The sequence below is a fragment of the Ceratotherium simum genome, chromosome 6 (genome assembly GCF_057802395.1).
Source record: "Ceratotherium simum simum isolate JZ-2026a chromosome 6, ASM5780239v1, whole genome shotgun sequence".
NCBI lineage: Eukaryota > Metazoa > Chordata > Mammalia > Perissodactyla > Rhinocerotidae > Ceratotherium > Ceratotherium simum.
Window position 1 is genome coordinate 22,362,350 of NC_141905.1, and position 26,515 is coordinate 22,388,864.

The 26,515-nt window shown below is 45.4% G+C and overlaps 1 protein-coding gene across 4 annotated transcripts in view; it reads right to left on the bottom strand.

Moving 5' to 3' along the window:
* PGBD5 (piggyBac transposable element derived 5) overlaps positions 1-25,545 on the bottom strand; it is a 113,578-nt gene extending 88,033 nt beyond the window's left edge. For 3 of the 4 annotated variants that reach the window (XM_087431971.1, XM_087431970.1, XM_004426887.3), the window contains exon 1: positions 24,919-25,540. In XM_087431971.1, the coding sequence (XP_087288097.1) occupies positions 24,919-25,255 (337 nt within the window). In that variant the 5' untranslated portion in view covers positions 25,256-25,540. Of the gene's footprint in view, positions 1-24,918 lie in introns of all 4 variants that reach the window. The other variant, XM_087431972.1, reaches the window with a different exon arrangement.
* Positions 25,546-26,515: the final 970 nt, after the last annotated feature.

The following is a 26,515-nucleotide window of genomic DNA, read 5'->3' on the forward strand; positions in this document are numbered from 1 at the left end:
AGGAGACTGTTTCCCTAACTATGGAATCTAAAGCAAAAACTCCCCAACAGCATTCAGATACAAAAAGTAAAAATTTTATAACTGGAAGTTCGAAAGCATAACAAAGCCAATAATCTACTCCCTCAAATTAACCCAGTCTTCAAATTCCTAGTTTTTGACACGGAGGTGACATTTTTATGAAGACTAATCTTTAAATGGCAAACTAATCCAAGCAACAGAGGGGATTTAAGAATATTTATCTAATTCATTCCTAAGAACAATGATATAAAAATAATTCTAATTACCCAAAGCTGTCACTGCCATAAAAATAGCTCTAGGATAATACTTTTTTTTTTTCAAAATCTTCTCCAGCAACACACGGCTATATGCATATGCAAAAATCCATCGGGCTGTGACTTAAGATTGTGCACCCTTCTGCAGGTATGCTACACATAAAGAAGTTAGACCTCCTCAGGGAAGATCAATAGTCTCACAGCTCCGAGCTGGATGACATTTTCCTGACGTGACTTGCCTTCTGCAGAGCTTAACTGCAAGACACTGCGGGGAAGAGTCCAGCTCTAAAGCCGTGAGCGCATGAAAATGCAGAGCGGGCTCTGGAGGCAGTGTCCCCTGCACGGGCACCAGGCTCCTCTGGTCGAGAACCATCACCGCCCAAAGGCCTTCCCAGGCCAGGAGCTGCACACTGGGGAGAGAGTCCTTTGCCTCCCACGATCACCTTCACATCTGACATGGCACATCTGGTCCTGGGGACTCCCACAGGCCCCTGACTCAGTTCCAGCTGACGAAGGGCTGGGTGACACACACAGCTGAAACTGCCTCATCTCAACCCTTGGAGTCCAGCCTCCCTGCCTTGCTTTCTCGTCTGTCTTTCACGTGTCCTTGTGGGATGGTCTATTAGTCTGATGAAGCTACTGTGACAAAGTACCAGAGACCAGGTGGCTTAAACAGGAATTTATTGTCTCTCTGTTCTGGAAGCTAGCAGTCCAAGATCAAGATGCAGGCAGCGGTAGTGTCTCCTGAGGCCTCGCTCCTTGACTTAGCGATGGCCATCTTCTCCCTGTGTCTTCATGTGGTCTCCCCTCTGTGCGTGTCTGCGTCCTGGACTCTTCTTATAAGGACACCAGTCATGTTGGATTAGGGCCCACCCTAATGACCTCATTTTAACTTAATCATCTCTTTAAAGACCCGATCTCCAAATACAGTCACATTCTGAGGTACTAGATCTTAGGATTCTGATATACAAATTCTGGGGGGACAGAATCAGCTCACAACAGATGGGAGGTGATATCTAGCAGAGCAGATGCTCAAGACAGGACTGGAAGCAGAGGTCTCCCTTAGAGGGAGAGCCAGCCCAAGGTCTCTGCGGTCCTGGCACCCGACTCCACCCCTGCAGCTCCCAGTCCTGGGTTTCCAGGGGCCGAAGACCTTGAGCCTCAGTCCTCAGCACGGCCTCCCTCGGGGCCTGCGCTGCCACATCCAGTAGGACTTGAAATCCAGTAGGACCTGAAACCCAGTAATGGGCCAGCATTTAGTCCCTGGAGCAACTCATCTGGGAGAAACAGAAAAGGAAGGGCCAGATGCAAAGGGTGCTCAATTAGAGCTCAGGACGAGGCCCTGAGTCTCAGCTCAGCCAATGGGAATGGACAGACCCAGGAGCAGGCAGAACTTTTTCCCCACAAAATTAAACGGCTCTTTCAAAGTCAAGTCCTGTTACTTGGCAACCCTGACAGGATACAAAGGCGGCAGGCTAAGTCTCAGGTGCAGCTCATCATTTAGTAAGAACACAGCAAGAGTAGCCAGATTTAGCAAATTAAAATACAGCCGCCTAGTTCAATTTGAATTTCAGATAAGCAACGAATAATTTTTTTGTATAAGTATGCCCCATGCAGTATTTGGGACAAACTTATTCTACAAAATTATTCGTTGTTTATCTGAAATTCAAACTGAACTAGTGTCCTATATTCTATCTGGCAACCCTACTCCAAAAGAGCAGCGTTCCCGGCTCTGCTGACACCCACTTAGCATCTTCTCAGGGAGTCGACTACTCCATGAGGGCTCTGCCCAGGGATACCCAGGGGAGCTGATCTTCTCAGGTAGGGGTCCCTCCCATTGGTGCCATGACCCAGCATATACCCGTCTTATAGGGGAGAGTGGTTAAGCCACCTCCTTGATGCTATGAACTTAGACATAATGGACAACGTACAGCAGGCCTTCCAGTCTGGCCCTCAGACGGTTGTTAATGTTGCTACCATCATCACCAGTAATAATAATCATCTGTGGTAGGCAGATGATAAGATGACTGAAGGATGTCAGGAACGTGCTGCTGATGGCATCTTCACTTGACACTAAATCAAGTGTTTGGCAAATGATGCATACTTCTTCTTTCAACACTGTTAGAAATCTCTCCAACACTCAGTGCCCCAGGTTGAATCCCTCAATTCGTCAGGATACCCGGCTGTTTCTAGTTTTAAAACACATCTAGAATCTGACCACCTCAGAGCCTCCACTCCTCCACCACCCCTTGTCAAATTATGGCAGTAGCCAGATCCTACGCTTGCCCTCCCATGGTCTGTTCTCAACTCAGTGCCCAGGGCATCTCCTTAAAAGTTACACTGGGCCATGTTATCTCTTCCTAAAAACACTCCAAAGGCTCCCATCTCACTCAAAGTAAAGTAAAAGCCAAGTCCAGGATCCGCCTCCATCCCTTACCTCTGTGACCTTCCCTCTCCTCTCCCCTTCGTCTGTGCCTCAGCAACTTGGCCTCCTTGCCCCTCCTGGCACCCACCCCCCAGGCACACTTCTACCTTGGGCCTTACGCTGGCCGTTCCTACGCCTGGATGGGAAGAACATCCACTTCCCAGAAACTCAGTCGGCCACGCCCTCGCCTCCTGTAAGCCTTTGGTCAGATCTTACCCTCTCAATGAGGCCTATCTTGTCCACCCTATTCAATTCTGCAGTTGATCCCCTCTTCCCCTGCTCCATCCCACCCAAGCCCCTGAACCTGTCTACTGTTTCTGTCTTCCATATGCTTCCATTCTGACATGCCACCTGTTTGTCCTGATAGTGCTAATTGTCTGCTTCCCCTTCTAGAATGCACACCTCGTGCAGGCAGGAATCTGTTTTGTTCAGTGATGTATTCCACAGATTAAGTGCTCAATAAACACTTGTTTACTTCCTGTCCACTGTGTGGACACAGAAGACCAATGAGAGGAAAAGTGCCAACGCTTACTGAGTACCTTGTATGAGGCCAGGCACTATGAAAGGGGTTTTATAAACGTCATACAAGTTAATGCTCCCAACCATCCCATAAGGTAGGTTGAGGTTTCTCCACTTTATACATGAGAAAACTGACTCAGAGAGGTCACTGAGCTCCAAAGGAACAGGGTCGGGATTCTGACCCAGATATTAAAGCCCAGGCAATTCTACCATCACCCCGAGACACGTATGTATTGTCTACAGTCACCCAGGAAGCACCACTGTCCCCTTCAGCACTCACTCTTCAGCACATTCCCCATCGGGAGGCTGTATGGTGTGAGGAAAGCACGCTGGCCTTGGCCCCCGGGTCACAGGCGCACCACGTCAGGAGCATCCTCAGATTGTGGGCACCTCTGGGTCACAAGCACCCGGGGGTCATGGATGACCCTAGGTTGTGGGCAGCCCCAGGTCACAGGCGACCCTGAGTCATGGGTACATGTCAGCTCCACCCCTCACCCACTGTGGGGTGCAGACAATGCATATTAGCCACGGACAACACTCATAGCCCGTGGAGGTATGTGAACATGTTTAACAGTCCTTAGCATGCAGTAAGTGCTCAATGATTGCTGTTAACTTTGAGATGGCTCTTCTCACTGGGAACTCCTGATCTGTCACATGGAGGAAGGACCTCAGGACCAATTGCCCACTGCTTGCAGCAAGAGAGAAATGTGAGCAGCAGAGGGCACTGAGGAGAGCTTAGAGGAAACACCAAGAGCAGACCCTTGTCACACGCCAAGTTCAAAGGGCAGAGAGGAGCCATGCCGGAAGAGGCTCACTCAGAGCCAGCGGGCCCTGCCACCGTCAGGCTGGGGAGCTGCCAGGGTGTCAGGATCAACGAGTCCACGGCTCCGGCAGAAGGTATTTTCCTTCTGAAGATGTAGGTGGCAGCCAGACCCAGGAGGAAAAAAACTTTGTATGAAATTTTCTCTCTCCTCTGACTTCCAGAGGGTTAAAAAAAACATTGAAAACATGTCAACATTAGTACATAATCAGTTTTCACACCTCCTCATCTTCTAATTTGGGATTTCTGCTGCCTCGGCATCTCCCAAACTAGAGGCCGCTGGCCACATTCTTTGCCCTCTAGTCACCAGCATTTCATCCCTGCACTGGGTTTCACCTACATGTGGGCTTGTCTGCATAGAGCCCACTGGTCCAGTGTGCAGGGCTCTGCTTACTTTGCCCCCCTGCACACCCGGTGGTGCCCAGGCAGCAAATGGTGCTAACACCTACTGACCCCAGACAAGACAAGACGGGAGAGGCAACCTGGACAGGAACGTGATGTAGAGGGAGCTGGGGCAGGGGTGACTAAGGGCTCCCAAACTGCCTGACACTGTAAGACAACAGGACCCCAGCCACTGAAGCCCCTGCCTGGGAGTGACGGCTGATGGGGTGGGGAGGTGGTCTGCCTTTGGGTCCAGCCAAAACCTTTGAAGTCTCAGATTTTCCCAGTCTTTCCCCAAAAAAGAAAGGGTTGTGCTAAACATTACTAACATAGTCTATAATCAAACTTCTCATGAGCAACAGATGCCATGTGGATTGATTCTAAATGACACAACATCCACGTGCAATCGCCTCAGCCCCATTTAAACTGTCCACATGACCCAACATCTCTCCTTTCTATCCTTAAGAAAGGTCCAGGAACAGTTCAAGGGACAGACAGAGGGGAGGGAAAGGGGCTAACATTTATGGACAATGCTACAGGTTAGACATCATAAATGTTTCACAAACATGTGATCCTTCCCAGCAAGGCTGTGAGGTATCTATTATTTCCCCATTTTACAGATTAGAAAACTGAGGCCCAGGTCAAGTAACTTTGCCAAGTGAATCAGTAGAGGCTGGGAAGTCTGATAATTCAAAGACTTGGCTGGACTCAAAGCAGACTTGGGAATCTGGACTCAGAAGTCTATTCCTTTACACTCTCAAACTTAACCCAACATTAAGTCAGAAACTGCCTAGGCTCCCTCGGATCTGGCACCTACTAAGCTATTCAGCAGATGCCGACACCATGCTGGGTGAAGGTCACGGACCCTAGCTAGCTGAGCCATGACTTTAGAAAACCGTGGCCACCTCCTCTTGGCTCTGAGGATCTAGTCTTTTAATCTCCAGGTAGAAAGGGAAGAAAATAGGTCAAAACAATTTTAAGCTAGCCTAAAAGATCAAAACTAAAAGCCTTTTAAGATAGCAATAGCAACATTTTAAGATGTCTCAATTACGTAATAGTTAGGCTAGCTGAATGCATGTAACCCCCTGCCAATGGCAGCTTCAAGCAACTGCCTGTATGATCACTGAATCTGGTATTCCAGAATGAGGTTCTTCAGGGAAACTTCTGCCCTTAATGGCTTCTTGTCTTCATCCAAGCAGCTACCAGACCAAGTCCTCGTTAGAAAGTTCGAAGAATAGAAGCTGTGAACATAAGTCCCACAGGGAAGCAACTCATCACTCCATCATTTTCTCCAAAGCACCCACAGATTTGTAACTGTAAGGATGGCAGACTAGTAACAGCTAACATTAAAGTGCTTACCGCATGCCAGGTATGCCGCCAGGCCTCTTCTCTCAGACAGAGACATGGGCAGCTTTTGAAAGCATACCAGAGCTGGCCAGCTGGTCCAAGTCTTGGTTCTACCACTACTACTTACTGGGTAAATCACTTAATCTCCCAAAGTCTGTTTCATTTGTATAATGGGGAAAACAATACTTATCTAAGTGTGAAATAAAATAATTTACGTAAAATGCCACCCAATAAATCTTTATTCTTTTCCTTGAGATACAGTCATTCACATTTCTCTTTGAAAGAAGATGGTGACTCCAACCTTGTCGTTCCCCCCACTCCGCCTCCCCCACGATGAGAACCACAGGTGGCTGTGTGCACATGCTGCGGCTCCCAGAGGAGAGAACTGGTGCAGGCTTCCTCTGCCTCAAGCTGGGGGGACTGGTCCTGGAGCCCCAGGACCAGGAGGCCTGAAGACACCTGTGGACGTGGGAGCAACGTCAGCAGTGCCCTTGCACTCTGCCTCGATTCCCGGGCTCCAGAGACAGTGAAGCAGTTGAAACAAGAGGTGATACTCCCCGTCCCTGAGCCTGCAAGAATGAGCAGGGGGCACTAGGAGGGTTCTGCAGGCATCAGCAATGGACACATGGAGGGCTGCTTTCTCTCCCACCATACAGGCCTGCAACCCCTCGGGTGCTCCACCAGGCCCAGATCCCATGAGCCTACAAACCCCGCTTCCAAGGGTCTCACAGCAGAGAGAATAGGATGGCTCCGAACAAACAGAACACACACCCAGGAAGAGAGAGCTACTGAAAGATACAAACGACAACTTGAATTTTAATTAAAATAATATAAATAGCACTCACACAGATTTAATTGCAACATACACAGAGAAAAAAAATTTTCCTGTAACTAAAAAACATGATTTCCCAACTAAACAACTCTTCAGACAGAAAAAGAAAAAGTGGTCACATGATTCCTGAACCACTGACTCAAAAGATCAACTCCAAGAATAACAAAGCAGAGAGTACAAGTATGAAGAGATGGAAATCATAAAAAACAAGACAGGAGACTCTGGCTCCTAGAGAGACCAAGAGAGAAAAGGGACAGATGAGGGAGGGGCAATAAAGGGCACCCAGCTCCACACGTAAGTGATAAGAAAAGACACACACAGGCATATGCTAGTAAAGTTTCTGAATCCAAGAATAAAGAAAAAAAAAAAAAAGAGACTCTTTCAGGCAGAATGAATTTGTACCTAAAAACGAAATGGACGCAGATGGGCCATGGACAACGCAGTAACACTGTCAGACGAGTGCCCGATGGTAAGACAGCTGTGCACCTCAGGAACTTGAGAATGGCTTCCCCAGGCGAGCTATCCTTCGGCTATCAAGAAAAAAGAAGCCGGAAGAAAAGAATTCAGAGTATATACTACCAGGCACCATGCAAAATAGCAGAGAAAAACAAGAAAGGAAAGGCTCTAACAACAAATGGACCAGAATCAAGACTCCATGGAGAGAGAACTGATGACCAATGAGCCCAACAGTCTTGACCTTGGCAAGGTTGAAGGGTTGATGTCTACTTCAACGTCATTTCTGACACCCTTGAATTGATGAGTGACAAATGTCATTTAATCATATAGATTCCCACCATACCTAAGCAGTATAACCATCTCAGTGATATGCACAAGACATGTCATTCAGATTTGTTATTAATTTCTGAGTATTCACTTTCAGATACAATTAAGAATTCTAGATGTAACTAAGATTGAAAATATAAACTTATGTGTTTTCTTTGTTGAAACTCTATAAGTATAAATGTGTAATTATTATTATAAGAGTAAAATGTTTTTAATAATTAAAGAATGGAATAGCCCATAATTTTAATTAATTTCAAATACTTAAATTGAGAATCAGAATGACAGTTAATATAAATATTACAAATATTAAAAGTATGTTGTCCAGATAACTTTAGAAAGAATATTTATCCTTTTAGAACAGTCATAAAATTTAAGTAATGATACAAGGCAGAATTATAGAGCTCAGATTATATCATAATTATAATCTTTGTAGAATTATTTCATGTATTAGCTCTCATAATACTAAACCAAATAGCCCTTAAGAATTTAATGTAATTTTACAGTCATTTAATTTCATTCAGGCTATGAGTATTTCAAGAAAAAGTTCTATTGGGGAATTCTTCATCTACTGAAGATGAATTAAAATTGGAAAGCTAACTCTGCCTCTTTAAAAATTCAGAACAGGAAAAAATTTCACAATCATGCATGACAACATCCATGATAAATCACTTTCAATCTAGACCTGAAAAATAATGTATGAAGTATGAACTAAGATGAAAAAAAAGTGTTACAGAGAAATTTAGTTTCATTAATCAAGATTTAAAATAACAGACCTTACAATAATGCCCTTTAAGACAATTTCTTGTAGTTTTAAGTCAATGCTACCGACTTAATGCTAATGTTACACTCAAAATGCATGTTGAAATGATTACTGTGGACTAACTATCATTTTCAGTAGTTAGAAGATGAAGAATTTTCCAGAGTCACCCCAACCATGAATCCTAGTTACAAAGTTCCTCCTGGAAAACATGTTACTGACGACCTTTTCCCCTGACTTAATGTGCTCCTTCTGTATCTCGTACAGCAGACATTTGGATGTGCAAACACATCCAGAAGGCTTTGAGGGCTGACAGCCTGCTGGAGTAATGAGGTATTCATCCATGTTTCTGCCTTTCTGGCTGGCTCGGAGAATTCTGGGTAACCAAACTGATGTGTCAAGAGAGGACAAGTGTTCCTTACATGATGTGTATCGTCTCCTCAGGGAAGACACCAAAATCCATGTTCATATACCAAACTATGAGGTGCAGACAGAAATTAAGAAATGATTTTGTTATCTTGAAAGAAAAACATACTGTTCCTTTGACACATTCCTAGTTTTTCCTCAAGCGATTGCAGACAGTAGCAATTGCAGTCACAAATATTAGAAGTAAAATTATAAGTGAGGGCAACATCTGAAGTTTACTCCTGAAAATATTGAAAGACCTTTAAGCGTTTGTAAACCAAGGTTTAAGTTCACGGGATTGTGTCAATGAAACTGCATCATCCCATGGACTGACCCAATCCTCAAGTCTAGGAGATGAAAAGAAGGTGAGTCTCTACCTTCAAGAGCTACTATTAAGGAGGAAGGTGGGGACATCACTGGCAGAAGTCCCTACACTGGCAGACATCCCCCAAAACACCTTGCCCTTTCCCTAATCCCAATTGAAAGTGAACATCTCCTCATTTCACAAGGTGCAGTAGAGTGACTACAGGTAAAGCCACTGACAGCATGAGAAATTATTATTCCTGTACTATACTGCCAATCTTTTGACTTGGGACACCTAAAATTTTTAATAAAATATAAATGCTTTTTTAAAAAAAACAAAACTTCAAACTGTATCTTTATCCTAGAAGTTCATTCTACAATTGGCTTCAGTCTTGTCTTAGGCAAACATTTATCCCATTGGGACAAAATGTATATCTGATTCATCTTGTGCGTGTATATATGCATGTGTGTGTGTGTGTGCGTGTGTGCAAAACAAGGATAGTAATAAACCTCCAGAACTGTGTATGATAAAGTTAAATAAAGATTCTTGATACAGAAAGTCTTACTCTGAGAAAAACAGTTTTAGTGAGGAAATGGTTATGTTGTTTTCAAATGACAGTAGAGAAATATACATTTAATTATAAGGGAAGGAAGTAGAAAGGGACAAAAATATTATTAAAATGGAAAATAAATTACAGTCAATTGATTTTCGACAAGGATGCCAAAACAATTCAATGAGGAAAGAATAGTATTTTCAACAAATGGTGCTGAAACAATTGAATATCCACATGTAAAAGAATGCAATTGGAACCTCACCACACACTACATACAAAAAAAAACTCAAAATGGATCAAAGACATAAATGTAAGAGATAAAATGATAAAGTTCTTAGAAGAAAACATAGGTGTAAGTGTTAGTGATCTTGAACTCGTCAATGGTTACTTAGCTACGACACCAAAGCATAAGCAATCAAAGAAAAAATAAATAAATGGGACTCCATCAAAATGTAAAACGTTTGTGTTTCCAAAGACACCATCAAGCAAGTCAAAAGACAACCCATCAAATAGAAGAAAATACTTGCAAGTCATATATCTGATAAGCGACATGTATCCAGACCATATAAATAACTCTTACAACTCAATAATAAAAAGACAACTCAATTAAAAAATGGGCAATGAACTTGAATACACATATCTCCAATATATAAATATACAAATGGCCAATAAGCACATGAAAAGATGCTCAATATCATAAATAGGGAAATGCAAATCAAAACTACAATGGGATACCACTTTCCACTGATTAGGATGGCTACTACCAAAAAAACAGAAAACAAGTGTTGGTGAGGACGTGGAGAAATTGGAACCCTTATACAGTGCTAGTAGGATTATAAAATGGTGCAGCCACTTTAGTAGTTCCTCAAAATGTTGAACACAGAGTTATCATATGACCCACCAATTCTACTCCTAGGTATATATCCAAGAAAAACGAAAACTACGTCCACACAAAAACTTGTATATGAAGATTTGGCTTTATTCATAATAGCAAAAAAGTGAAAACAACTCAAATGTTCATCAACTGATGAACAGATAAATAAAATGTGATGTATCAATTCAGAGGAATACTATTCAGCCTTAAAAAGCAATGAAATCTCAACACATGCAACAACATGGATGAACCTTGAAAACACTATGCTAATTGAAAGAAACCAATCACAAAAGACCACATATTATATGATTTCATTTATATGAAATTTCCAGAATAGGCAAATCTATAGAGACAGAAAGTAGATTAGTGGTTGCCTAGGGCTTGGGGTGATGACTATAAGTTTCCTTTGGGGATGATGAAAATGTTCTAAAACTGATTGTGCTGATGGTTGCACAAACTGTGAATATACTAAAAGCCACTAAACTGTACACATTAAATGGGTGAATTGTATGACATGCGAATTATGTCTCAATATAGCTGTTACCCAAAAAACGGAAAGAACTTCCTATTTATCACATAGAAAAAGAATAAACAACTTGATCAAAGCATCAAAAACGGGGAAAAGAGAAAGAAAAAAAAGCAAAATAAAATAAGACGGAAGGAATAAAATCATGCCTGTTTGTCATTACTTTAAATGTGTACAGACTGATTTCTCCAACTAAATTAAAAAGCCTTTCAGGTTGTGTTAAAAATATATATCCATCCATATGCCGTTCAAGAAACATACTTCAAAAGATAAATAGGGGTTGAAAAGAACATGCCAGGCAAGGAGACACCAGGCACACGCAGAAAAGGAAAAAGCAGGAACAGCAAATAATAGCAGACACGCTGGATTTCAGGCTAAAGGTACCAAACAAGATGAAGAGGGACATTATTGAAGGCACAGTGTTGGGTGAAGATATAAAAGGTCTAAGTATGTATGCCCCAAACAATATGGCATCTAAAGCCTCTTAAAAATGCAAGAACACAGTAAAAATTTAGCTCTTCAAATGGGAATATCTACTAGAGAGAAAAAAATATATAGACACGCAGAAGATAGAGACAGACATCCTTACTTCCCTCAAATAAAAAATCTACCTTTTTTCTTACGCCTATGTATGCCACATTTGTAAAGATTAATTGCATATTTGGCAACAAAGAGAACCTTTACAAACCTTTCAAATTAAAGGACAGTTCTTTGATCACAGTCCAATAAAATTAGAATTAAATAATCAGGTTACTAAAAATTTTAACTACTTAGAAATTAAGAAATATACTCTTAGATCAAAGAAGAAATCAAAAGGAGGATTGAAGAAAATCTTGAAAGCAATGGAAAGGAGAACACTTCATACCAAAACTTACAGAATACAGCAGAAGTTATACTCTAAGAGGATTTTAGTGTCAAGTGCCTTCAATACTAAAAATTTTTTTTAAATACAAAGAAACTTTATACTCATCTTAACCAATTAGAAAAGGACAGCTCAATAAATGAAAAGAAAGAAGTCATAACAAAGATAAAATTTTGGGGCCAGCCCAGTGGTGTAGTGGTTGGGTTCATGCATTCCTCTTTGGCAGCCTGGGGTTCACCGGTTCAGATCCTGGGCATGAACCTACCCACCGCTCATCAAGCCATGCTGGGGCAGTGGCCCATATAGAAGAACTAAAAGTACCTACAACTAGGATATGCAACTATACAGGGGCTTTGGGGAGAAAAAAAGAAAAAGAGGAAGATTGGCAACAGATGTTGGCTCAGGGCCAATCTTCCTCAAAAAAAAAAAATTTTAAACTAATAAAAAATATAAGAGGGACAAATAAACTCAAAGCTGTTTCTTTGAAAAGACTAACAAAATAGAAAAACACTTCAGATGCCCAACTAAGGAGGAGAGACAGAGAAGGTGGCTGGTGGGGGCAGAGGGAGAAAGGCGGGGAAAGAGAGGGGGGTGAAGGGAGAGAGAAAAAATGCACAAAAACAGACAAGATGAGGAGAACAGAGACATAAAACCAAGTGCAGGATATAAAAGCAATAAAGGAATCATTAAAAACGACTGCATGGAATCTTGCATTAACAAACTTTAAAACCCAGGAAAAAAAATGCATGATTTCCCAGGAAAACATAAATCATCAAAATGATTCAAGAAGTGGAAAAATCAGAAAAAATGCCAAGACCAGACAGGTTCGCAGCTGAAATGTATCTCACCAGCAATTCTCCCATTAAATGGCAACAGGCAATTAAAAAATAATAAGCCACTGGGGCCAGCCTGGTGGTGCAAGTGGTTAAGTACGCGCGCTCCGCTGCGCCGGCCCAGCGTTCGCCGGTTCGGATCCCGGGCGCGCAACGGCGCACTGCTTGGTGAGCCATGCTGTGGCGGCGTCCCATATAAAGTGGAGGAAGATGGGCACGGATGTTAGCCCAGGGCCAGTCTTCCTCAGCAAAAAAAGAGAAAGATTGGCAGATGTTAGCACAGGGCTGATCTCCTCACACAAAATAATAATAATAATAATAATAATAATAATAATAATAATAATAATAATAATAATAAGCCAATTCACTCACAAAGCATAATATTAATACCCAAACCCGAGACAGATGAGGGGAAAACTATGAATAAACCTGGCTTATGATGGATTCTCTGAACCAATACTAGCAACAACAGAATTCAGCCATCTATCAAAAGGACATATGCTGAGACCAACCTGGATCTATTCCAGGAATGTACGGAGGCTCAACACCAGGAAATCAATGAAATTTACTTCATCAATAAATTAAATGTGAAAGAACTATAGGACCATAGCAATAAATGCATTTTGATAAAAATAAAGGCATTTGATAAAAGTTTAACAGCCATTCTTTATAAAAGACAAGAATAGAAAGAAGTTATTCGTGAAGTATTATTGAATGAGAAGAGCTTGATAGAAAGGTATATAAAATGAGCCCATATTTGTGAAACAATGACAAACCCCTGATACATGTGTGTGTATGTGCAGTGTGTGTGTGGACACGCACCAAGTTGTCCATGTGGGTCATACGGACAGAGCCAGGCGGCGAGGAGAGATGGAGGAGAATTCACAAAACAGGGAAGAGGCTAAAACAAGGATTGCAGTTAACCATGTATGATATTAATGCATGTAAATAAAATTAGATATTTTTACATGTTTAATTTTCAAAAGACGGCACACAGTATTAAAACTACCAAGAAAAAAAGTAGTCCTTTCGTTTTTAACTCCGCAACCATCACTAGCTTTCCCAGTAACAAGTTTCAGGGTAAGATACTCTGTTGTCAATATTACCATTAGCTGTACTCCTTAATGGAAACATGAATCAGAGCACTGGTTGCAGGTCAGAACTTAGGGACAGTCATGCACACTCCCATCCAGAGCCAAACTTCCGGCTTGGCAAGCTGCAGATTCTGTCTCTCAGGGAGACAACCCTGGAGCTGCTGAGGAGCAGGGATTTGCAAGCCCTTGGTTTCTCTTGGTGCCATCTGCATCTACCACATTTCCTATGGCTCTAAAGAAGCGTTGGTGCTGGCTCCCTCTGGGTGTTCCCTTAGCACCTAGGACATCCTTCCTATGAAAACACCTCTTACATGGCATCACAATGAGTTGAGGGCAAGTGTCTCCATCACTAGGCTCTGTGCCCAATGAGGGCTGGAATCTTTTCTTATTAATTCCTCAAGTCCTAATTTCTAACACAGTGCCTGGCACATCATAGGCACTCTATCAATCTTTGCCAAATGAACGAAATGAATTCAAAAGACGATATGAAGTCTCTACTCAAAAACTTTTCTTTCTGGAGCTGTTTTGCTTTAGTTTTCCCAGGCAATTTATTTTTTATTTATTTTATTTTATTTATTTATTTTTTCCCCCAAAGCCCCAGTAGATAGTTGTATGTCATAGCTGCACATCCTTCTAGTTGCTGTACATGGGACGCGGCCTCAGCATGGCCGGAGAAGCGGTGTGTTGGTGCACGCCCGGGATCCGAACCCGGGCCGCCAGTAGCGGAGCGCCGGCACTTAACTGCTAAGCCACAGGGCCGGCCCTTCCCAGGCAATTTAATTTTAAAAATTTCCAACCTTGCTAATAAGCCAATATGACCTCAATTAAAAAAAAAAAAATTCCAACCATGCTGCCAACAGCTTGAGGGGGTAAAAGAATGTTGGCATACCCCGTGGGGCACATGACTTTGGTTGGTCCTTTGGCAGCAGGGACATTCCTACTGCTCATAGGAGCCCAGCAAGATGGAGGAAAGGGTACCTTGCTGAGGGCCTCCCATATCAGACCCTTTCTGATCTCATCTGGTGCCTGGAGCTGTGCCCCACCACCCTCACCGTCCCCACCACGGGAGGTGTCGCTTCAGAGGCAGAGCTGGGATGGGCACCCAGGACGAGCTGTTTCCAAAGCCCTGTGCACACACCACAGTGCCTTTCTGAGAAGCAGAATCGAGGACAGCCGCAGATCCTCATTCCTTCCCACCCACCTATTTCCCACGGCGTTGTCGGAAGTGTGGGCCACTCTTTCAGCTATTCCAGTTTCCCCGACGGAATCTGCCATCTCCCTGAATTTACCTACATCCTTCTCAAAACCTTTCTATTTCTTCTCTGCCATACTTCTTAAAGATCATGAGTCTAAAAATTTACGATACACAGTGTGATTTTACACTTGCTAATATTTGCAAAAAAACCTCACCTCTTTCACTCGTAAAGAAAAGCCTTCTGACTGCAGCTGTCTCCATTTCCCATTAGGTTCTGCTCCAGAACTGCACTGGAATTCTGAATGTATGTCCCCTAAGATGCCATAAATTGTGGCCCAGTTTCCCAGCTGCCAAGGAAAACAGATTGGAAATTCTGCTGAAATACTAGCAATTACGAGCAAACCAAACGGAACATTTTTATTTACCTCAAACGCTAGGACCTGAGGAAAGCAAGTTCCACTACAGGCAGATGAGGAATGGGGTGCACATTGTTTTTTATGTGAATTCTGAAGTAAAGATGTACTCACTCAGAGAACCTCAGAATCTTATGTAGTATTCCTCCACTTACCCAGCTCTGGAACTCCCAGGAAAACTTAAGATGTTATTGATTCTCCACCTTCCCCAAATGTGGAAGGAACTCAAATAAGCAAGACTGTCACTAACCACTCTCTAGACAATTCTACTTGTTTACATTTCTTCTTCTCAGAAAATCATCCTTTATCCTGATCCCTTATATTCTCTTTGTAACTCTGCTTCCGAAACTTGAGAAAACAGGTCTCCTCCCCATCGGTTACTTCTAAAGTAATTCAGTTTTTAATTACTTTTGCCATGGAAGCCTTTTGGAGGCTTTGAAATGTCAGAATTGCATTCACCTATCAGTTTCCTCTTCACCTTCTCAGAGAGGACAGGACCAGGCAGGGGCAAGGGCAGTAACCACTTCTCACTGAGGTCTCAGTCACCTGCCTGTGGGGTCTCTCTCCCCTTCTCACCTGGGTCCCAGCTGAAGGTCCCTGACAGATGGGAGTGAGGTGGATTCTCAAACTGCGTCCTGTGGTGCCTCACAGGATGCCTCAGGAACTGAGGGCTGCTAGCGAGGGGGAGGGAGGCCACATAGGTGGGCTCTGAGGGCCTCCCACCCCAGCTTCAAAGAGAGCCACCTGGTTTCCACTGGTTCTATATAGGGGTTTCCACTGGGTTCATCCCCTCTAAGGTTCCTGGTTGCTAAAAAGTTCTGAAAACCTTTTAAATAGCACAACATCCATCATGTACATTTTGGCCACATAGAAAAAAAGTAGTTTAAAGTAATAAAACTAAAGCTACCTGTAATGAAGCACCAGTTCTGTGCTTTCCCACATGTCTTTACTGATTCTCACAACTCTGCGAAGGGGCTCACTGCACAGATGATGGGCTCCACCAGGCCACCTGCCCAAGATCATATGGCGATCCCATGGCAAACACTGGGCAGAGCCCCAGCCCTGTACCCTGGGCCCGCTCACTCTCCAGCCACAAACTGACCACTAAGCCCCTTTAAAACCATCTAAGCTTCAGATCACTGATGTGCAATTAAACACCTTTGTCTAGAACATCCTGTGCACACTGCTTACCTGCATTATCTCACCTGTCTGCTTCCAAAGTTACACGGAGAGTTTCAAATAATTCCTTTTTATTCTTTAGGCTTTTTTTTTTGTTTCCCCTCATGAATCCTTGCACAGTGATTCAGCAAGTGTCCCTACCGATTTAAATTCACTTTGCCCCATGGATCCTTTTTCCTTCAGCATCTACACCAGCTAAGATTATGCTGGCTGCTCTAACAACCCCCACAAGGTGTATGATGGATCAAACAGGAGAGAAGCTTACTTTTTGCCCACATAAATTTAGCCCATAACAAATATGCCCAATCCATGAGTGGCTTTTCTTCAAATGGTGATTCAGATACAAGGTTCTTTCATCTGGTGGCCCCAGCATCTCCAACATGTGGCTGAGAGGAGCTTCTTACATGGCAGGCCTGAGAGTAGGATCCACACAGCTCATCTGCCACTGTCCAGAACCCAGGAGGTGGCCCCATCTCACTGCAAGGGGGGCTGGGAAATGAGCTGCAGCCATTGCCTGGGATGAGAGGCAACGGGTGAAATGGATTTGGAGAATGACAAGGGTCTTCATCTCAGAGCCCCTTGCAAGGAACTTATTATTAATTAATTTGACCAGCATATACCATATTCTACACTCACACCCTAAGCATGATCCCTCCTTGTCCCCTAATCAAAGGGACCCATCTATCCTATGTCACTTAACCTCTCTCTGACTCAGTTTCCTCACATTAAAAATCAGGATAATAATAGTACTTACCTCACAGGATTGTCATGAGGATTACGTAGGTTAGAAGGTGCTTAGAACCCTAGCCAGCACACAGTACGTGATATACAAACACTTGTTAAACAAATAAAGGGTACAAGGAGCTGGCGCTCTGCAAATTCCTAACAGATTCCTGTCTTGGGGGTCTCTATCAGGAAGCAGATAGTTGTAGAAGCCCTAGGGTTGGAGAGTTCCTCAGAAGCCAACAAGTTCAGTCTTCCATCCAGGATAGAAATCTCTGCAAAACACACCCCAGATCCGCTTCAGTGCCTTCCTGCTAAGGAATTCGTTCCCTCATGAGCTACTCTATCCACTCTTCGACTATTTTTGGATATTAAAAATGCTCAGCTCCTTGTAAACATTTCTTCATTGTTGCCAATTCCCATTTTAAAAATCTACTTCTGCATCTATCTATTCTTTTGTTCATTCATCCAGTCAACAAAAATTGAGGACTTACCATGTTCTAACTGTGACCAAAACATCCAAGATCCAAGCCCACAAGGGAAATGAATTAACTTATATGGGTGGTGATTGTAGGTTCTTGGAAACAGTGACATTCCAACCAAGACCAGACCAACAACAAGCAAGGGCTGCCATTTGAGTCTGGGGAGGAAGAACATTCCAGGTGAAGGCCCCACAGGCACAAAGGCTCTGAGATGGATAGATCACCTGGCTAGAGAGTGTTGATGGCAGAGCAGGTGACCAAAGGTGACAATGGAGAGGAGGAGCAGGGAGGACCTGTGGGCCTTGGAGGTCTTATGGAGGATTCTGGAATTCCCTTTGTCTTGAACTGGAAGAAGCCACTGGAAGGTTTTAAGCAGAGAAGTGAGTGAGCTTATATTTGTAAAAGATCACTCTTCTTCCACAGCCAACAGACAGAGAAACAGGGGTGGGGGGAGGGAGCATCAACTAGACTGGAAGCTGGGACTCCAAGCAGATGAAGGTTCCAATATCCTGGCCAACGAGTGATGCTGTCTTGGTTAAAGGTGGTAGCAATCACAATGATATTAGAGTGGAACGATTTGTGGTTCTAAAGTTTTTAGTGAAGTGATTTATTAAATATGCACCTAAATATGGCCAGATGTTCATACTTTTGTAATAATTCTTCCTAGGATTCACAAAGGGGAAGACAGCTCTTTAGACTATGTGCCAATCTAGGCAGAGCATCATCTTTACATTATAGGATATTTTAGCTGTTCTATTATTCTTTAAGCATGACATTCCCCACCCCCGCCACCAAAGATGATACTGTACTTCCTCTAGCCAATAAAGGTTTTACCACATTACCTTTTATTGTCATTTTCTCTTTTCCTTCCTTAAAGGAAAGACCCCAGTGCTTCTCCACAAATTCCACCCTCTCTAAGCACTTATTTCTCACCAAACCTGCCAAATTCCTCTCCCCGTGGGACCCAGCATTTGCTAGGTAAATCTATACCCATGCCTGAATTTGGAGTTCCAATTCCAACTACTGTTGCAATGGTAACAATTACAAATGTCGAATTTCAAGATATTTTCACTAAGAAGGCCTCAAGTAAGGATGCTCAATTCAGGGGAGTGGGGCTACCCGCTAGCAAATATGGCACACCTTTTCTCCTCTCGGCCTTTGACCGAGTTGCTGGCTTGTTTGAGATGTCCTTTTCCTTCCTCATCACATGGCTAATTTTTATTTGTTCTTCAAGATGCAGCTTATGGGTCTCTTCTGCCAGAGGCTCATCCTCTTCCCCAACCCAGCTAGCCTGAGTGATACACCTCTGGAATCCCATACAAATCCATGTTTACCTTGATCACAGCATTCACCGGAGACTCTTTATCGCTTTTTCCTCACTCTGTCTCTCCTACTGGACCCCAAGAGACGTGTCTAATTTATCGTTTTATCCCAGCAGGGTTGAATACACTCGCTGAATTAAAACATGGCACATCTCACACACTGCTGATGGGTGTATGAACTGAAAAACTGTTTGGCTGTATCTACTGAAGGAGTGGTTTTCAACTGCAGGTGAATTAGCTCCACAGGGGACATGTGGCAATGCCTGGAGAGATGCTTGGTTGCCAGAACCAGAGGAAGGGGTGCTACTGACATACAGTGGGTAGTGGGCAGGAGCACTGCTAAACATCCTACAAAGCACAAGACAGCCCTCCTCAACAAAGAATTATCCAGCCCATAATGTCCACAGTGCCAAGGCTGAAACATACATCAATGATCCAGAAATCCTACCCCTAAGTATATATGCCCAAGGGAAATGATGTATATATCCATCAAAAACACGTACAAGAATGTCTGTAGCATTCTTGTTCTGTTCAAAACCCCCAAAATGGAAACAATCCAAAAGTCCACTGACAGGAGAGGTGATAACAAACTGTAGTACTTACACAACGGAATACTACACAGCAGCATAAAAATAAAGACTGCTACATGCAATAATATGTATGAATCTCACAGATATAACAATGAACTAAAGAACCAGACCAAAATAACAGGCAAAATTAATTGATGGTGCTGGAAACCAGAATAATGGTTACCCCTGGAGGCAGGGAGGTACTAACTGGGAAGGGGCAGGAGGGACTCTCTGGGGAGCTGGCCATGTTCTTTATCTTGATCTGGGGGGTATTACGTACCCTGTGCTGTGCACTATGACTCATGCACTGTTTGTGTGTTACACCAAAGTAAGCTTTATCAAGTGGAACACTCCTCTAAGAGCCACCCTACCAGCAGGCATCACGCATTGGTTTGCTGCTTTATAAGCAAGATCTTCTAATGGACTTTCTGGTATACTGCTGGCAGGAGTGCAAGGAGGTGCATTTCTGAAAGGCTGTTTTACAACAGATATCAAAAACTTCAAAATGTACAAAATCCTTAATTCAATTCTGTTTTGATCATTTTATGCTAAGGAATATATTAAGGATGTGCACACAACTTAAGCTTCAAGAATATTCATCATAGCATAATAATATAAATAAATACATGTAAATACAAGAGGGAGGGGGCAGTAAACTCAATGCCCACCCAATGGGAACTGTATAACATTATGGAGTCATTAAAATGACATTTTAAAATTTAAATGCAAAATATTTACAATATATTAGAATTAAAAAGCAGGTCACTGAACAATATGTAATCTAAGAGATATGAAGGAGGCATTTGACATGTTAACTGTGATTATCTCTGGGTAATGGGAGATTATGGGATTTCTTAACATTTTTATCATTTTTCTTTTTGTTTTTTACTAAAATGAACATATATTACTTCTTAATAAGAAAATAACATACAATCACAGTTCTTAAAAAGAAAGGTGAGTTCTCACACAAACTCCCAGGTTACCTCTGTATTCCAAGCTCTGCTCCCTGCCAAAATCTCTAGACTCCCATGACAATGGCTCAGGGGGGACCAGGGATTCAGTAAGGAGCTAGAGAAAATCCTAGGTCTTCTGTGCCATGTCCTGACTATAGGGCTGGTTACACAAACCCATACATACGTTAAACCTCACAGAACTGTAGGTCCTCTGAAAAAAGTTTTAAGCAATTCCATGTATAAATATGAAAATAAATATTTTTGACTGAAAAAAGTTATAGGTGCTATTAAAAAAAAAAAAAAAAAGGCACTACCTTTCCTGAATTATCAAGTCTGACTAGTTAGATGGTGATCATTTAGCCAGGTAATCTCATCACCCCCAGACTCAGTGAAAAGACCCGTCTGTCTTTCTCTGTAAAGTGGAGATAACTTCTCTCTTACAGAGTACTCGCGAAGATTCAGTGCGATAATACATGAAAAACATGTTACAAACAGGAACTGTGGGTTATCATCAACATGAGCTCGTCTCACCTACCACATGAACAGACTCCTGGGAAAAGAGCAAAACATCTCTCCTAGGAAGCTGCCATCTCTGAATTCTGTGTGGCTGGGGCACATGCTCGATTATTATGTAGCACTGCATACGATTTACCTTGTAACTCACCAAGATTCAGAGTTCCTCCTGGAGCCACAGAACGTGGTAGGGAGCTAACGGTAGGAGCAGCTGCTTATACCGACACCACAGAGAGGGGTACAGATGCCTTAGCTCACAATCCCATTACAGTAGAGGGTCTTGGTTAATTCTGGTTTTAAGAGAAAGATTTCTCTTCTTGTTAGTCAAAGACTTTAAACCAAGTAAATCAACAACAAACTCTAAGGATAAAGCATTTAACAATGCTTTTCATTTTCAAAGCCACACATTCCTCTCCAGTTTCTCAGGGTCATACCTCCCTACTGAATGATTACAGAGGGTTGCTGATATGGTACACGGAAAAAAACTCCTATGAAGTCCAATCTCTAATAGAAAAAGCAAACAGCTCAGATCCCAGCCAGCCACGACAAAGGAGCAACAAAGCCAAACAGACAGGAGCCCTCCGAGCATCTGTGAATCTGCCTGTTCCTTTGCCTCCTCAGAACGAATCACAGGACTACTCAGAATAAGAAACCAAAAGGGCAGAAGCCCAAAAAGCAGATGGGTCTGAATTTCATGCTGTTTCCCAAAAGTGAGCTTGCATGCTGTGTTAGTTATTTGCACAGTGGGCAGATGAGGCTGACAGCTTGAGGGGGCTATTTTCGGGGGATACACTGCAAGTCTGGTTAAGAGAAGATTCTGGGCCCCGCTCTCCCAGGAAGCATTTTCAGCTCCCAGGCTGACCCTCCATCCATACAGGGGTTAAGAGCCTGTCAGCTAGCCCAGCAAGCACAGTCTTTGTATTTAAATCATCCCAAGAGGACTCACATCTCCCGGCACAGCCAGCCAGAACCTGGGGGAGGAGAGAGAAGAGCAAGAGGCGGGTGTGGGAGTGGACCTCCTCCACCTGTAATTGCTGCCTGATCCAGGAAGCTAAATACACTGGAAAAAAAAAAAAGAAGGAAGAGGCTGGGAAGACTGAAGAGCCGGAAGAGCAGTTAGGAGTCTCAACCTAACTACCGAAATGCTTCCATCCCTGACCCTGTCCCCATCCCCTCCTCCTCTCAGCTGGTCACCAAGTGTCTCCCTACTGGGAGCACTCTCCCCACGGGGCCAAAGGCAGCTGCGAATGCAGATCAAAGGCACAATGGTGTCCAGTGTCTACACCTCCCTCATGCACGGGGACTCGACTGAAAAGGGTTCTAGGTGATCAAAGGGCTCCCAGACAACAGTTATAATCTCTTTCTGCGGCCAAGTGCTCTGCCCCTGGGCTATACCCCCAGTTATAGTCTCTGTCTGATAAAAAGAAACCCTACTAAGTCCAAAGCAGTACAAGTAATTACACTTACATATAAGACACAGTTATACACATATACATTTACATACATATCTATTTACATACGTACATGTACACATTTTTACAGCAGAAGGCAGGCAGGAAGCCTGTTCCATAAGTCTAGAATCCTTTGCTTTCTTCATCTGATTCTAGCAGCAACAGCAATGTCTATTAGAAATTCTCTATTATGAAGGCTGATTACAGGTCAAAATACCATCCTCTTGCTTGCCTCTCCATCCCACCCCGCTCACCCAATGAGATTTGCTAATAAACTGGGAACAAAGATGCGAGAGAGATCTAGGTTGCATTCCTTGCAAGTGGGGAGCACACTCTTGCTGGAGCGTCTTAGATGGTGTACTCTGATAAACCTAGCAGGCTGAACCTCTCCGTCTCAGGCGGCCAGGGGGCCCCTCTCAGCCTCCTAACCAACAGACCCATCTCTCTCCACACCAAGAGGCACAAGGATTTTCTGACCAACAATGTGCTTCTACATCCCTTTTCAGCCCCCATAAATCATATTCCACTGTGTCAGGGAATCTGAATTCATGCTTAATAAGCCATCAACCTCATCCTTCAACCTCCACCCCAAATTTCCCTCAGACGTTGCAAGGAGGAAAGGAAATACTTAATCAGAGCTGGATTTTAAAAGCAAGCTCCCACACAAAACGGGACAACAAAATTGGGTACAAATAGCATCAAATAACCACTAACGTCTTTGGTTAAAGTGCTCGACTGCGATTCTCAGGTCCAGGTGTGAACTAGGTGGACATCCAAAGGAAGCAGAATTTGAACCTAACGCCAAATGACACATGATATTGCTCCTCGTGCCCGTTTAAGTGCTGCAGTGGCGAGATTAAATTGCTCTGCTGCAGAATTTCTCCCGTTTATAGGTTACTAAGAAACATAATATTGCTTTAAGATTTATTTTAGTGTGTCCCTCCTCACATCAGCACACTCATGAATCTTATTCATAACCAGGCTTAACCAAACCTACTTCCCCTATTTCCCCTGAGACGTAGGGAAACTTGCTGCGTTCTTCCAGGCAGACATGTATCTCAGTGTTCCAAGATCAAAAACTGATCACAGACACTCATAGCATACACCTGCCAAACGTAGGCATAATTCTTAAAAAGCCAATATGCAAAACAGCTGTCCGGGGCTGGAAGACCTTAAGACATTCTGGAAAATGTAGGGGGTCTAAAAGGATTATACAGAGTGACATGACTTTGAAAATTTCCAAACTCTTAACCAAAGCCCAAATGAGACGATGCTTTTAAATTTACCCTCCTGGAAACACTGCACAGCTAATTTGGACTTTGTATGCCCAGCTGTAGCTCAGCGCATCCACATTGCAGCCTGCCTGCTGGAGGTCTGCAGACCACTCCCTACTGAGAGAGTCCAGCCAACCCTACCAGTCTACCATCAGACTGCAGCATGATGTCCAGATCCACATCCAGGCACTAGCCGGGGGGCCCTTGGGCCTGTCCTCCTACACGCTGTATTCCTGACTGGTTGAACAATAACCAGGAAGACCCACAGGAAGAGCCACATCATGCCAGTGCTGCCACTCCCTGGTTCTCAACAACACTGGTTGCCCACACTTCCACCCATGAAAATGGTGTTCAGATACAAGGGCCTGCCACAGAAGGCCACGGAACAAGGAACAAAAGCGCTGGAGGACTGCTGGAATCAGCTGGTCTCCATCTCTCAGAGAGGGCAAGGGCTGCTGAGCTTCCACAGGGTAAGCAGAGATATTTTAAAACGAACTCCCAAAAAAAGAGGCAGTAAAGGTGACCTCAAGCAGCCACAGCTGCCATCACTCCTGCGACCTTCTCCAGTATCAGGGGCTTGTCTATGATACACCAGTCAACACTCGTGAAAGTGTCTCCTGACGCAAGAGCATACACCTTAACGCTGCTAAACCAGTCCTTTCACTCGTCCCTGTTCTTAACAGGAGATCCCGAATAGCAAAGACAGGGCAAGTTTCTCAGATAAACCGTAGAAAACTAAAGGCCAGTGAGGACGCTGGGTGGACGCCAGCTCTCCCCGGGCCTGGCTCCAACTGCTACCTGCCCCACCCCAGCACCTGGGTGAGGCCTGCTCTGGGGCCATCAGTACAAAATGACTTTCCACCCCCAGCCATGTCAGGCTTTCAGAATCCCTCCAACTAAGAAGGCCTAACTCTGACCCACCCCTAAGGGGCGACCCCACAGGTGTGACTGGCTTCAGGTACAGGACCTGGGACACTCCCAGCATGTGAGGGAAGGCTCCCTCCACGTCCGTGCCATCGGCTAAGTGCTGGCCAAGTGCTGGCCCCGGGCCTCCGCCTCATCCTCTCCACCCACGAGGAAGTCGCAGCCCCCACACGCAGTCAGACTGATTCTCGCACTTTACGACCCCGCTCCCGCAGCCTCATTTGTTTCCTAAAACGCACAGCGGCCACCGACACCCGGCCCACGGAGCCTCTGGAATTCTCCCACCCCAACACTCGTGCCTCCCCCGGGCCGGGGTACCGGGCCGCGCCTTACCGCCGGTGTCCTCGAAGCGCGGGGGCGGGCGGTCCCGCAGCGTGGCGCTCCAGCCCGCGCGGGCCTCATCCTCCTCCGGCTCCTGCGCGTCGGGGGAGCGGGGCGGTGGTGGGGCGCCAGGGCCCCGCGGGGGGCCGGGGCGCTCGGCTTCGTCGTCCGAGGAGGCGGCCGAGGAGGAGCGCGAGGCGGCCGACGTGCTGTAGAATGGGTTCCCGCCGCTGTCCGGGCCCGACTCGCCGAACACGTCGTCCGAGATGTGCAGGCTCTCGTAGCGCGCGCGGGCCGCCTCCAGCAGCGCCGGCGCCCTCCTCCGCGCGCCCCCGCCGCCCTCGGCCATGGCCCCGGCCGCCGCCCGCGCGCCCGACCCCCACAGCGCCTCCCAGCCGCACGCGCCGGGCCCCGGGCCCGCGCCGCCGCCCGCCGCCCCCACCAGCGCAGCCCGCAGCACAGCGCCCGCCGCCCCGCGCCCGGCCGGCCCGCCGTCTTGGCCGCCTCGGGCCCAGCGCCCGGGGATGCGCCCTCGGAGCTCGGGCGCCGCAGGCTGCCGGCCGCGGCGGGAGGCAGGCGGGGGTTGCGGCCGGGACCCGGCGCCACGTTCCTGCCGTCCTGCGTCTCCTCAGCGCCCACCGCGTCCCCGCGAGCCCGCCCCGCACACCCCGCGCTCCCTGGCCGACCTTCCCGGGCGCGAGCCGCCCAGGCGGGCCCCGCCTCCTCGCACCTCCAGCCCGCCGGCCAATGGGAAGCCGGGCCCGGGCGCGCGGGCGGGGCGGGGCGGGCCCTGCGCCGGGGACGCCCCGCCTTCTCACTGGGCGGGGCGAGGCGAGCGGCCGCCGGCGGAAGGAGGAGGGGTGCCGTGGCTCCGGTCAGTCCTTTCGCCCGCACGAACGTGCCGCCCGGAACGGCTCTCGCAGGCCTCGCGCTGCCCCGCAGGGGGAAGGGAAAAACCGGATGGGTGTGCGGGACGCAGCAGGCTCTCCCTGCGCCGGAGCCCCCGGACCGAGCGCGGACTCCGCAGTCTGCGTCCGGGCCGGGGAGCTGTCCGCCCGGTGGTTCTGAACCAGGCGCTGCGGCGGGCCCGAGGGTCGCAGTTCCCGTGGTCACAGCCGCCGCGCCGCATGCTTCTATAAACACAAGGGCTGTCTGGCTTCCGGGAGTCTTGCTGTAATTAGGGGCTGGCCTCGCAGGTCCATTTCTGGGGTCAGTTGCTAAGTCAGTCTCGTTTCAATACCACTGTAATTTGAAGGTGGCAGCATCTGGAGTTAGGTGGATAGTCATTCCTCATCGTCTTGGACCTTTGACATCTTTTATATTCAAAATGTTTATTACCTCCCATACATTGATTACTCTAACACCATTCTTTCAACATCTTCACTCATACATTTGACACACTCGTCTATTAAAATACAGCACAATCACCCGGGCTTCAGTGCTCCAATAAACAATAGAACAGAAAGGTTCCATCTGCCCCTCTTCCTTGGTCTGGAGTGTGTGGCGGTCATCCTGTGGATGGCGATGCGTATGATCAATCTGTCTTGTCTTCTTACTCCCCTCTCCCTCCCACAAATTGTACAAGTCACATTGATGGGAATTGGGCCAT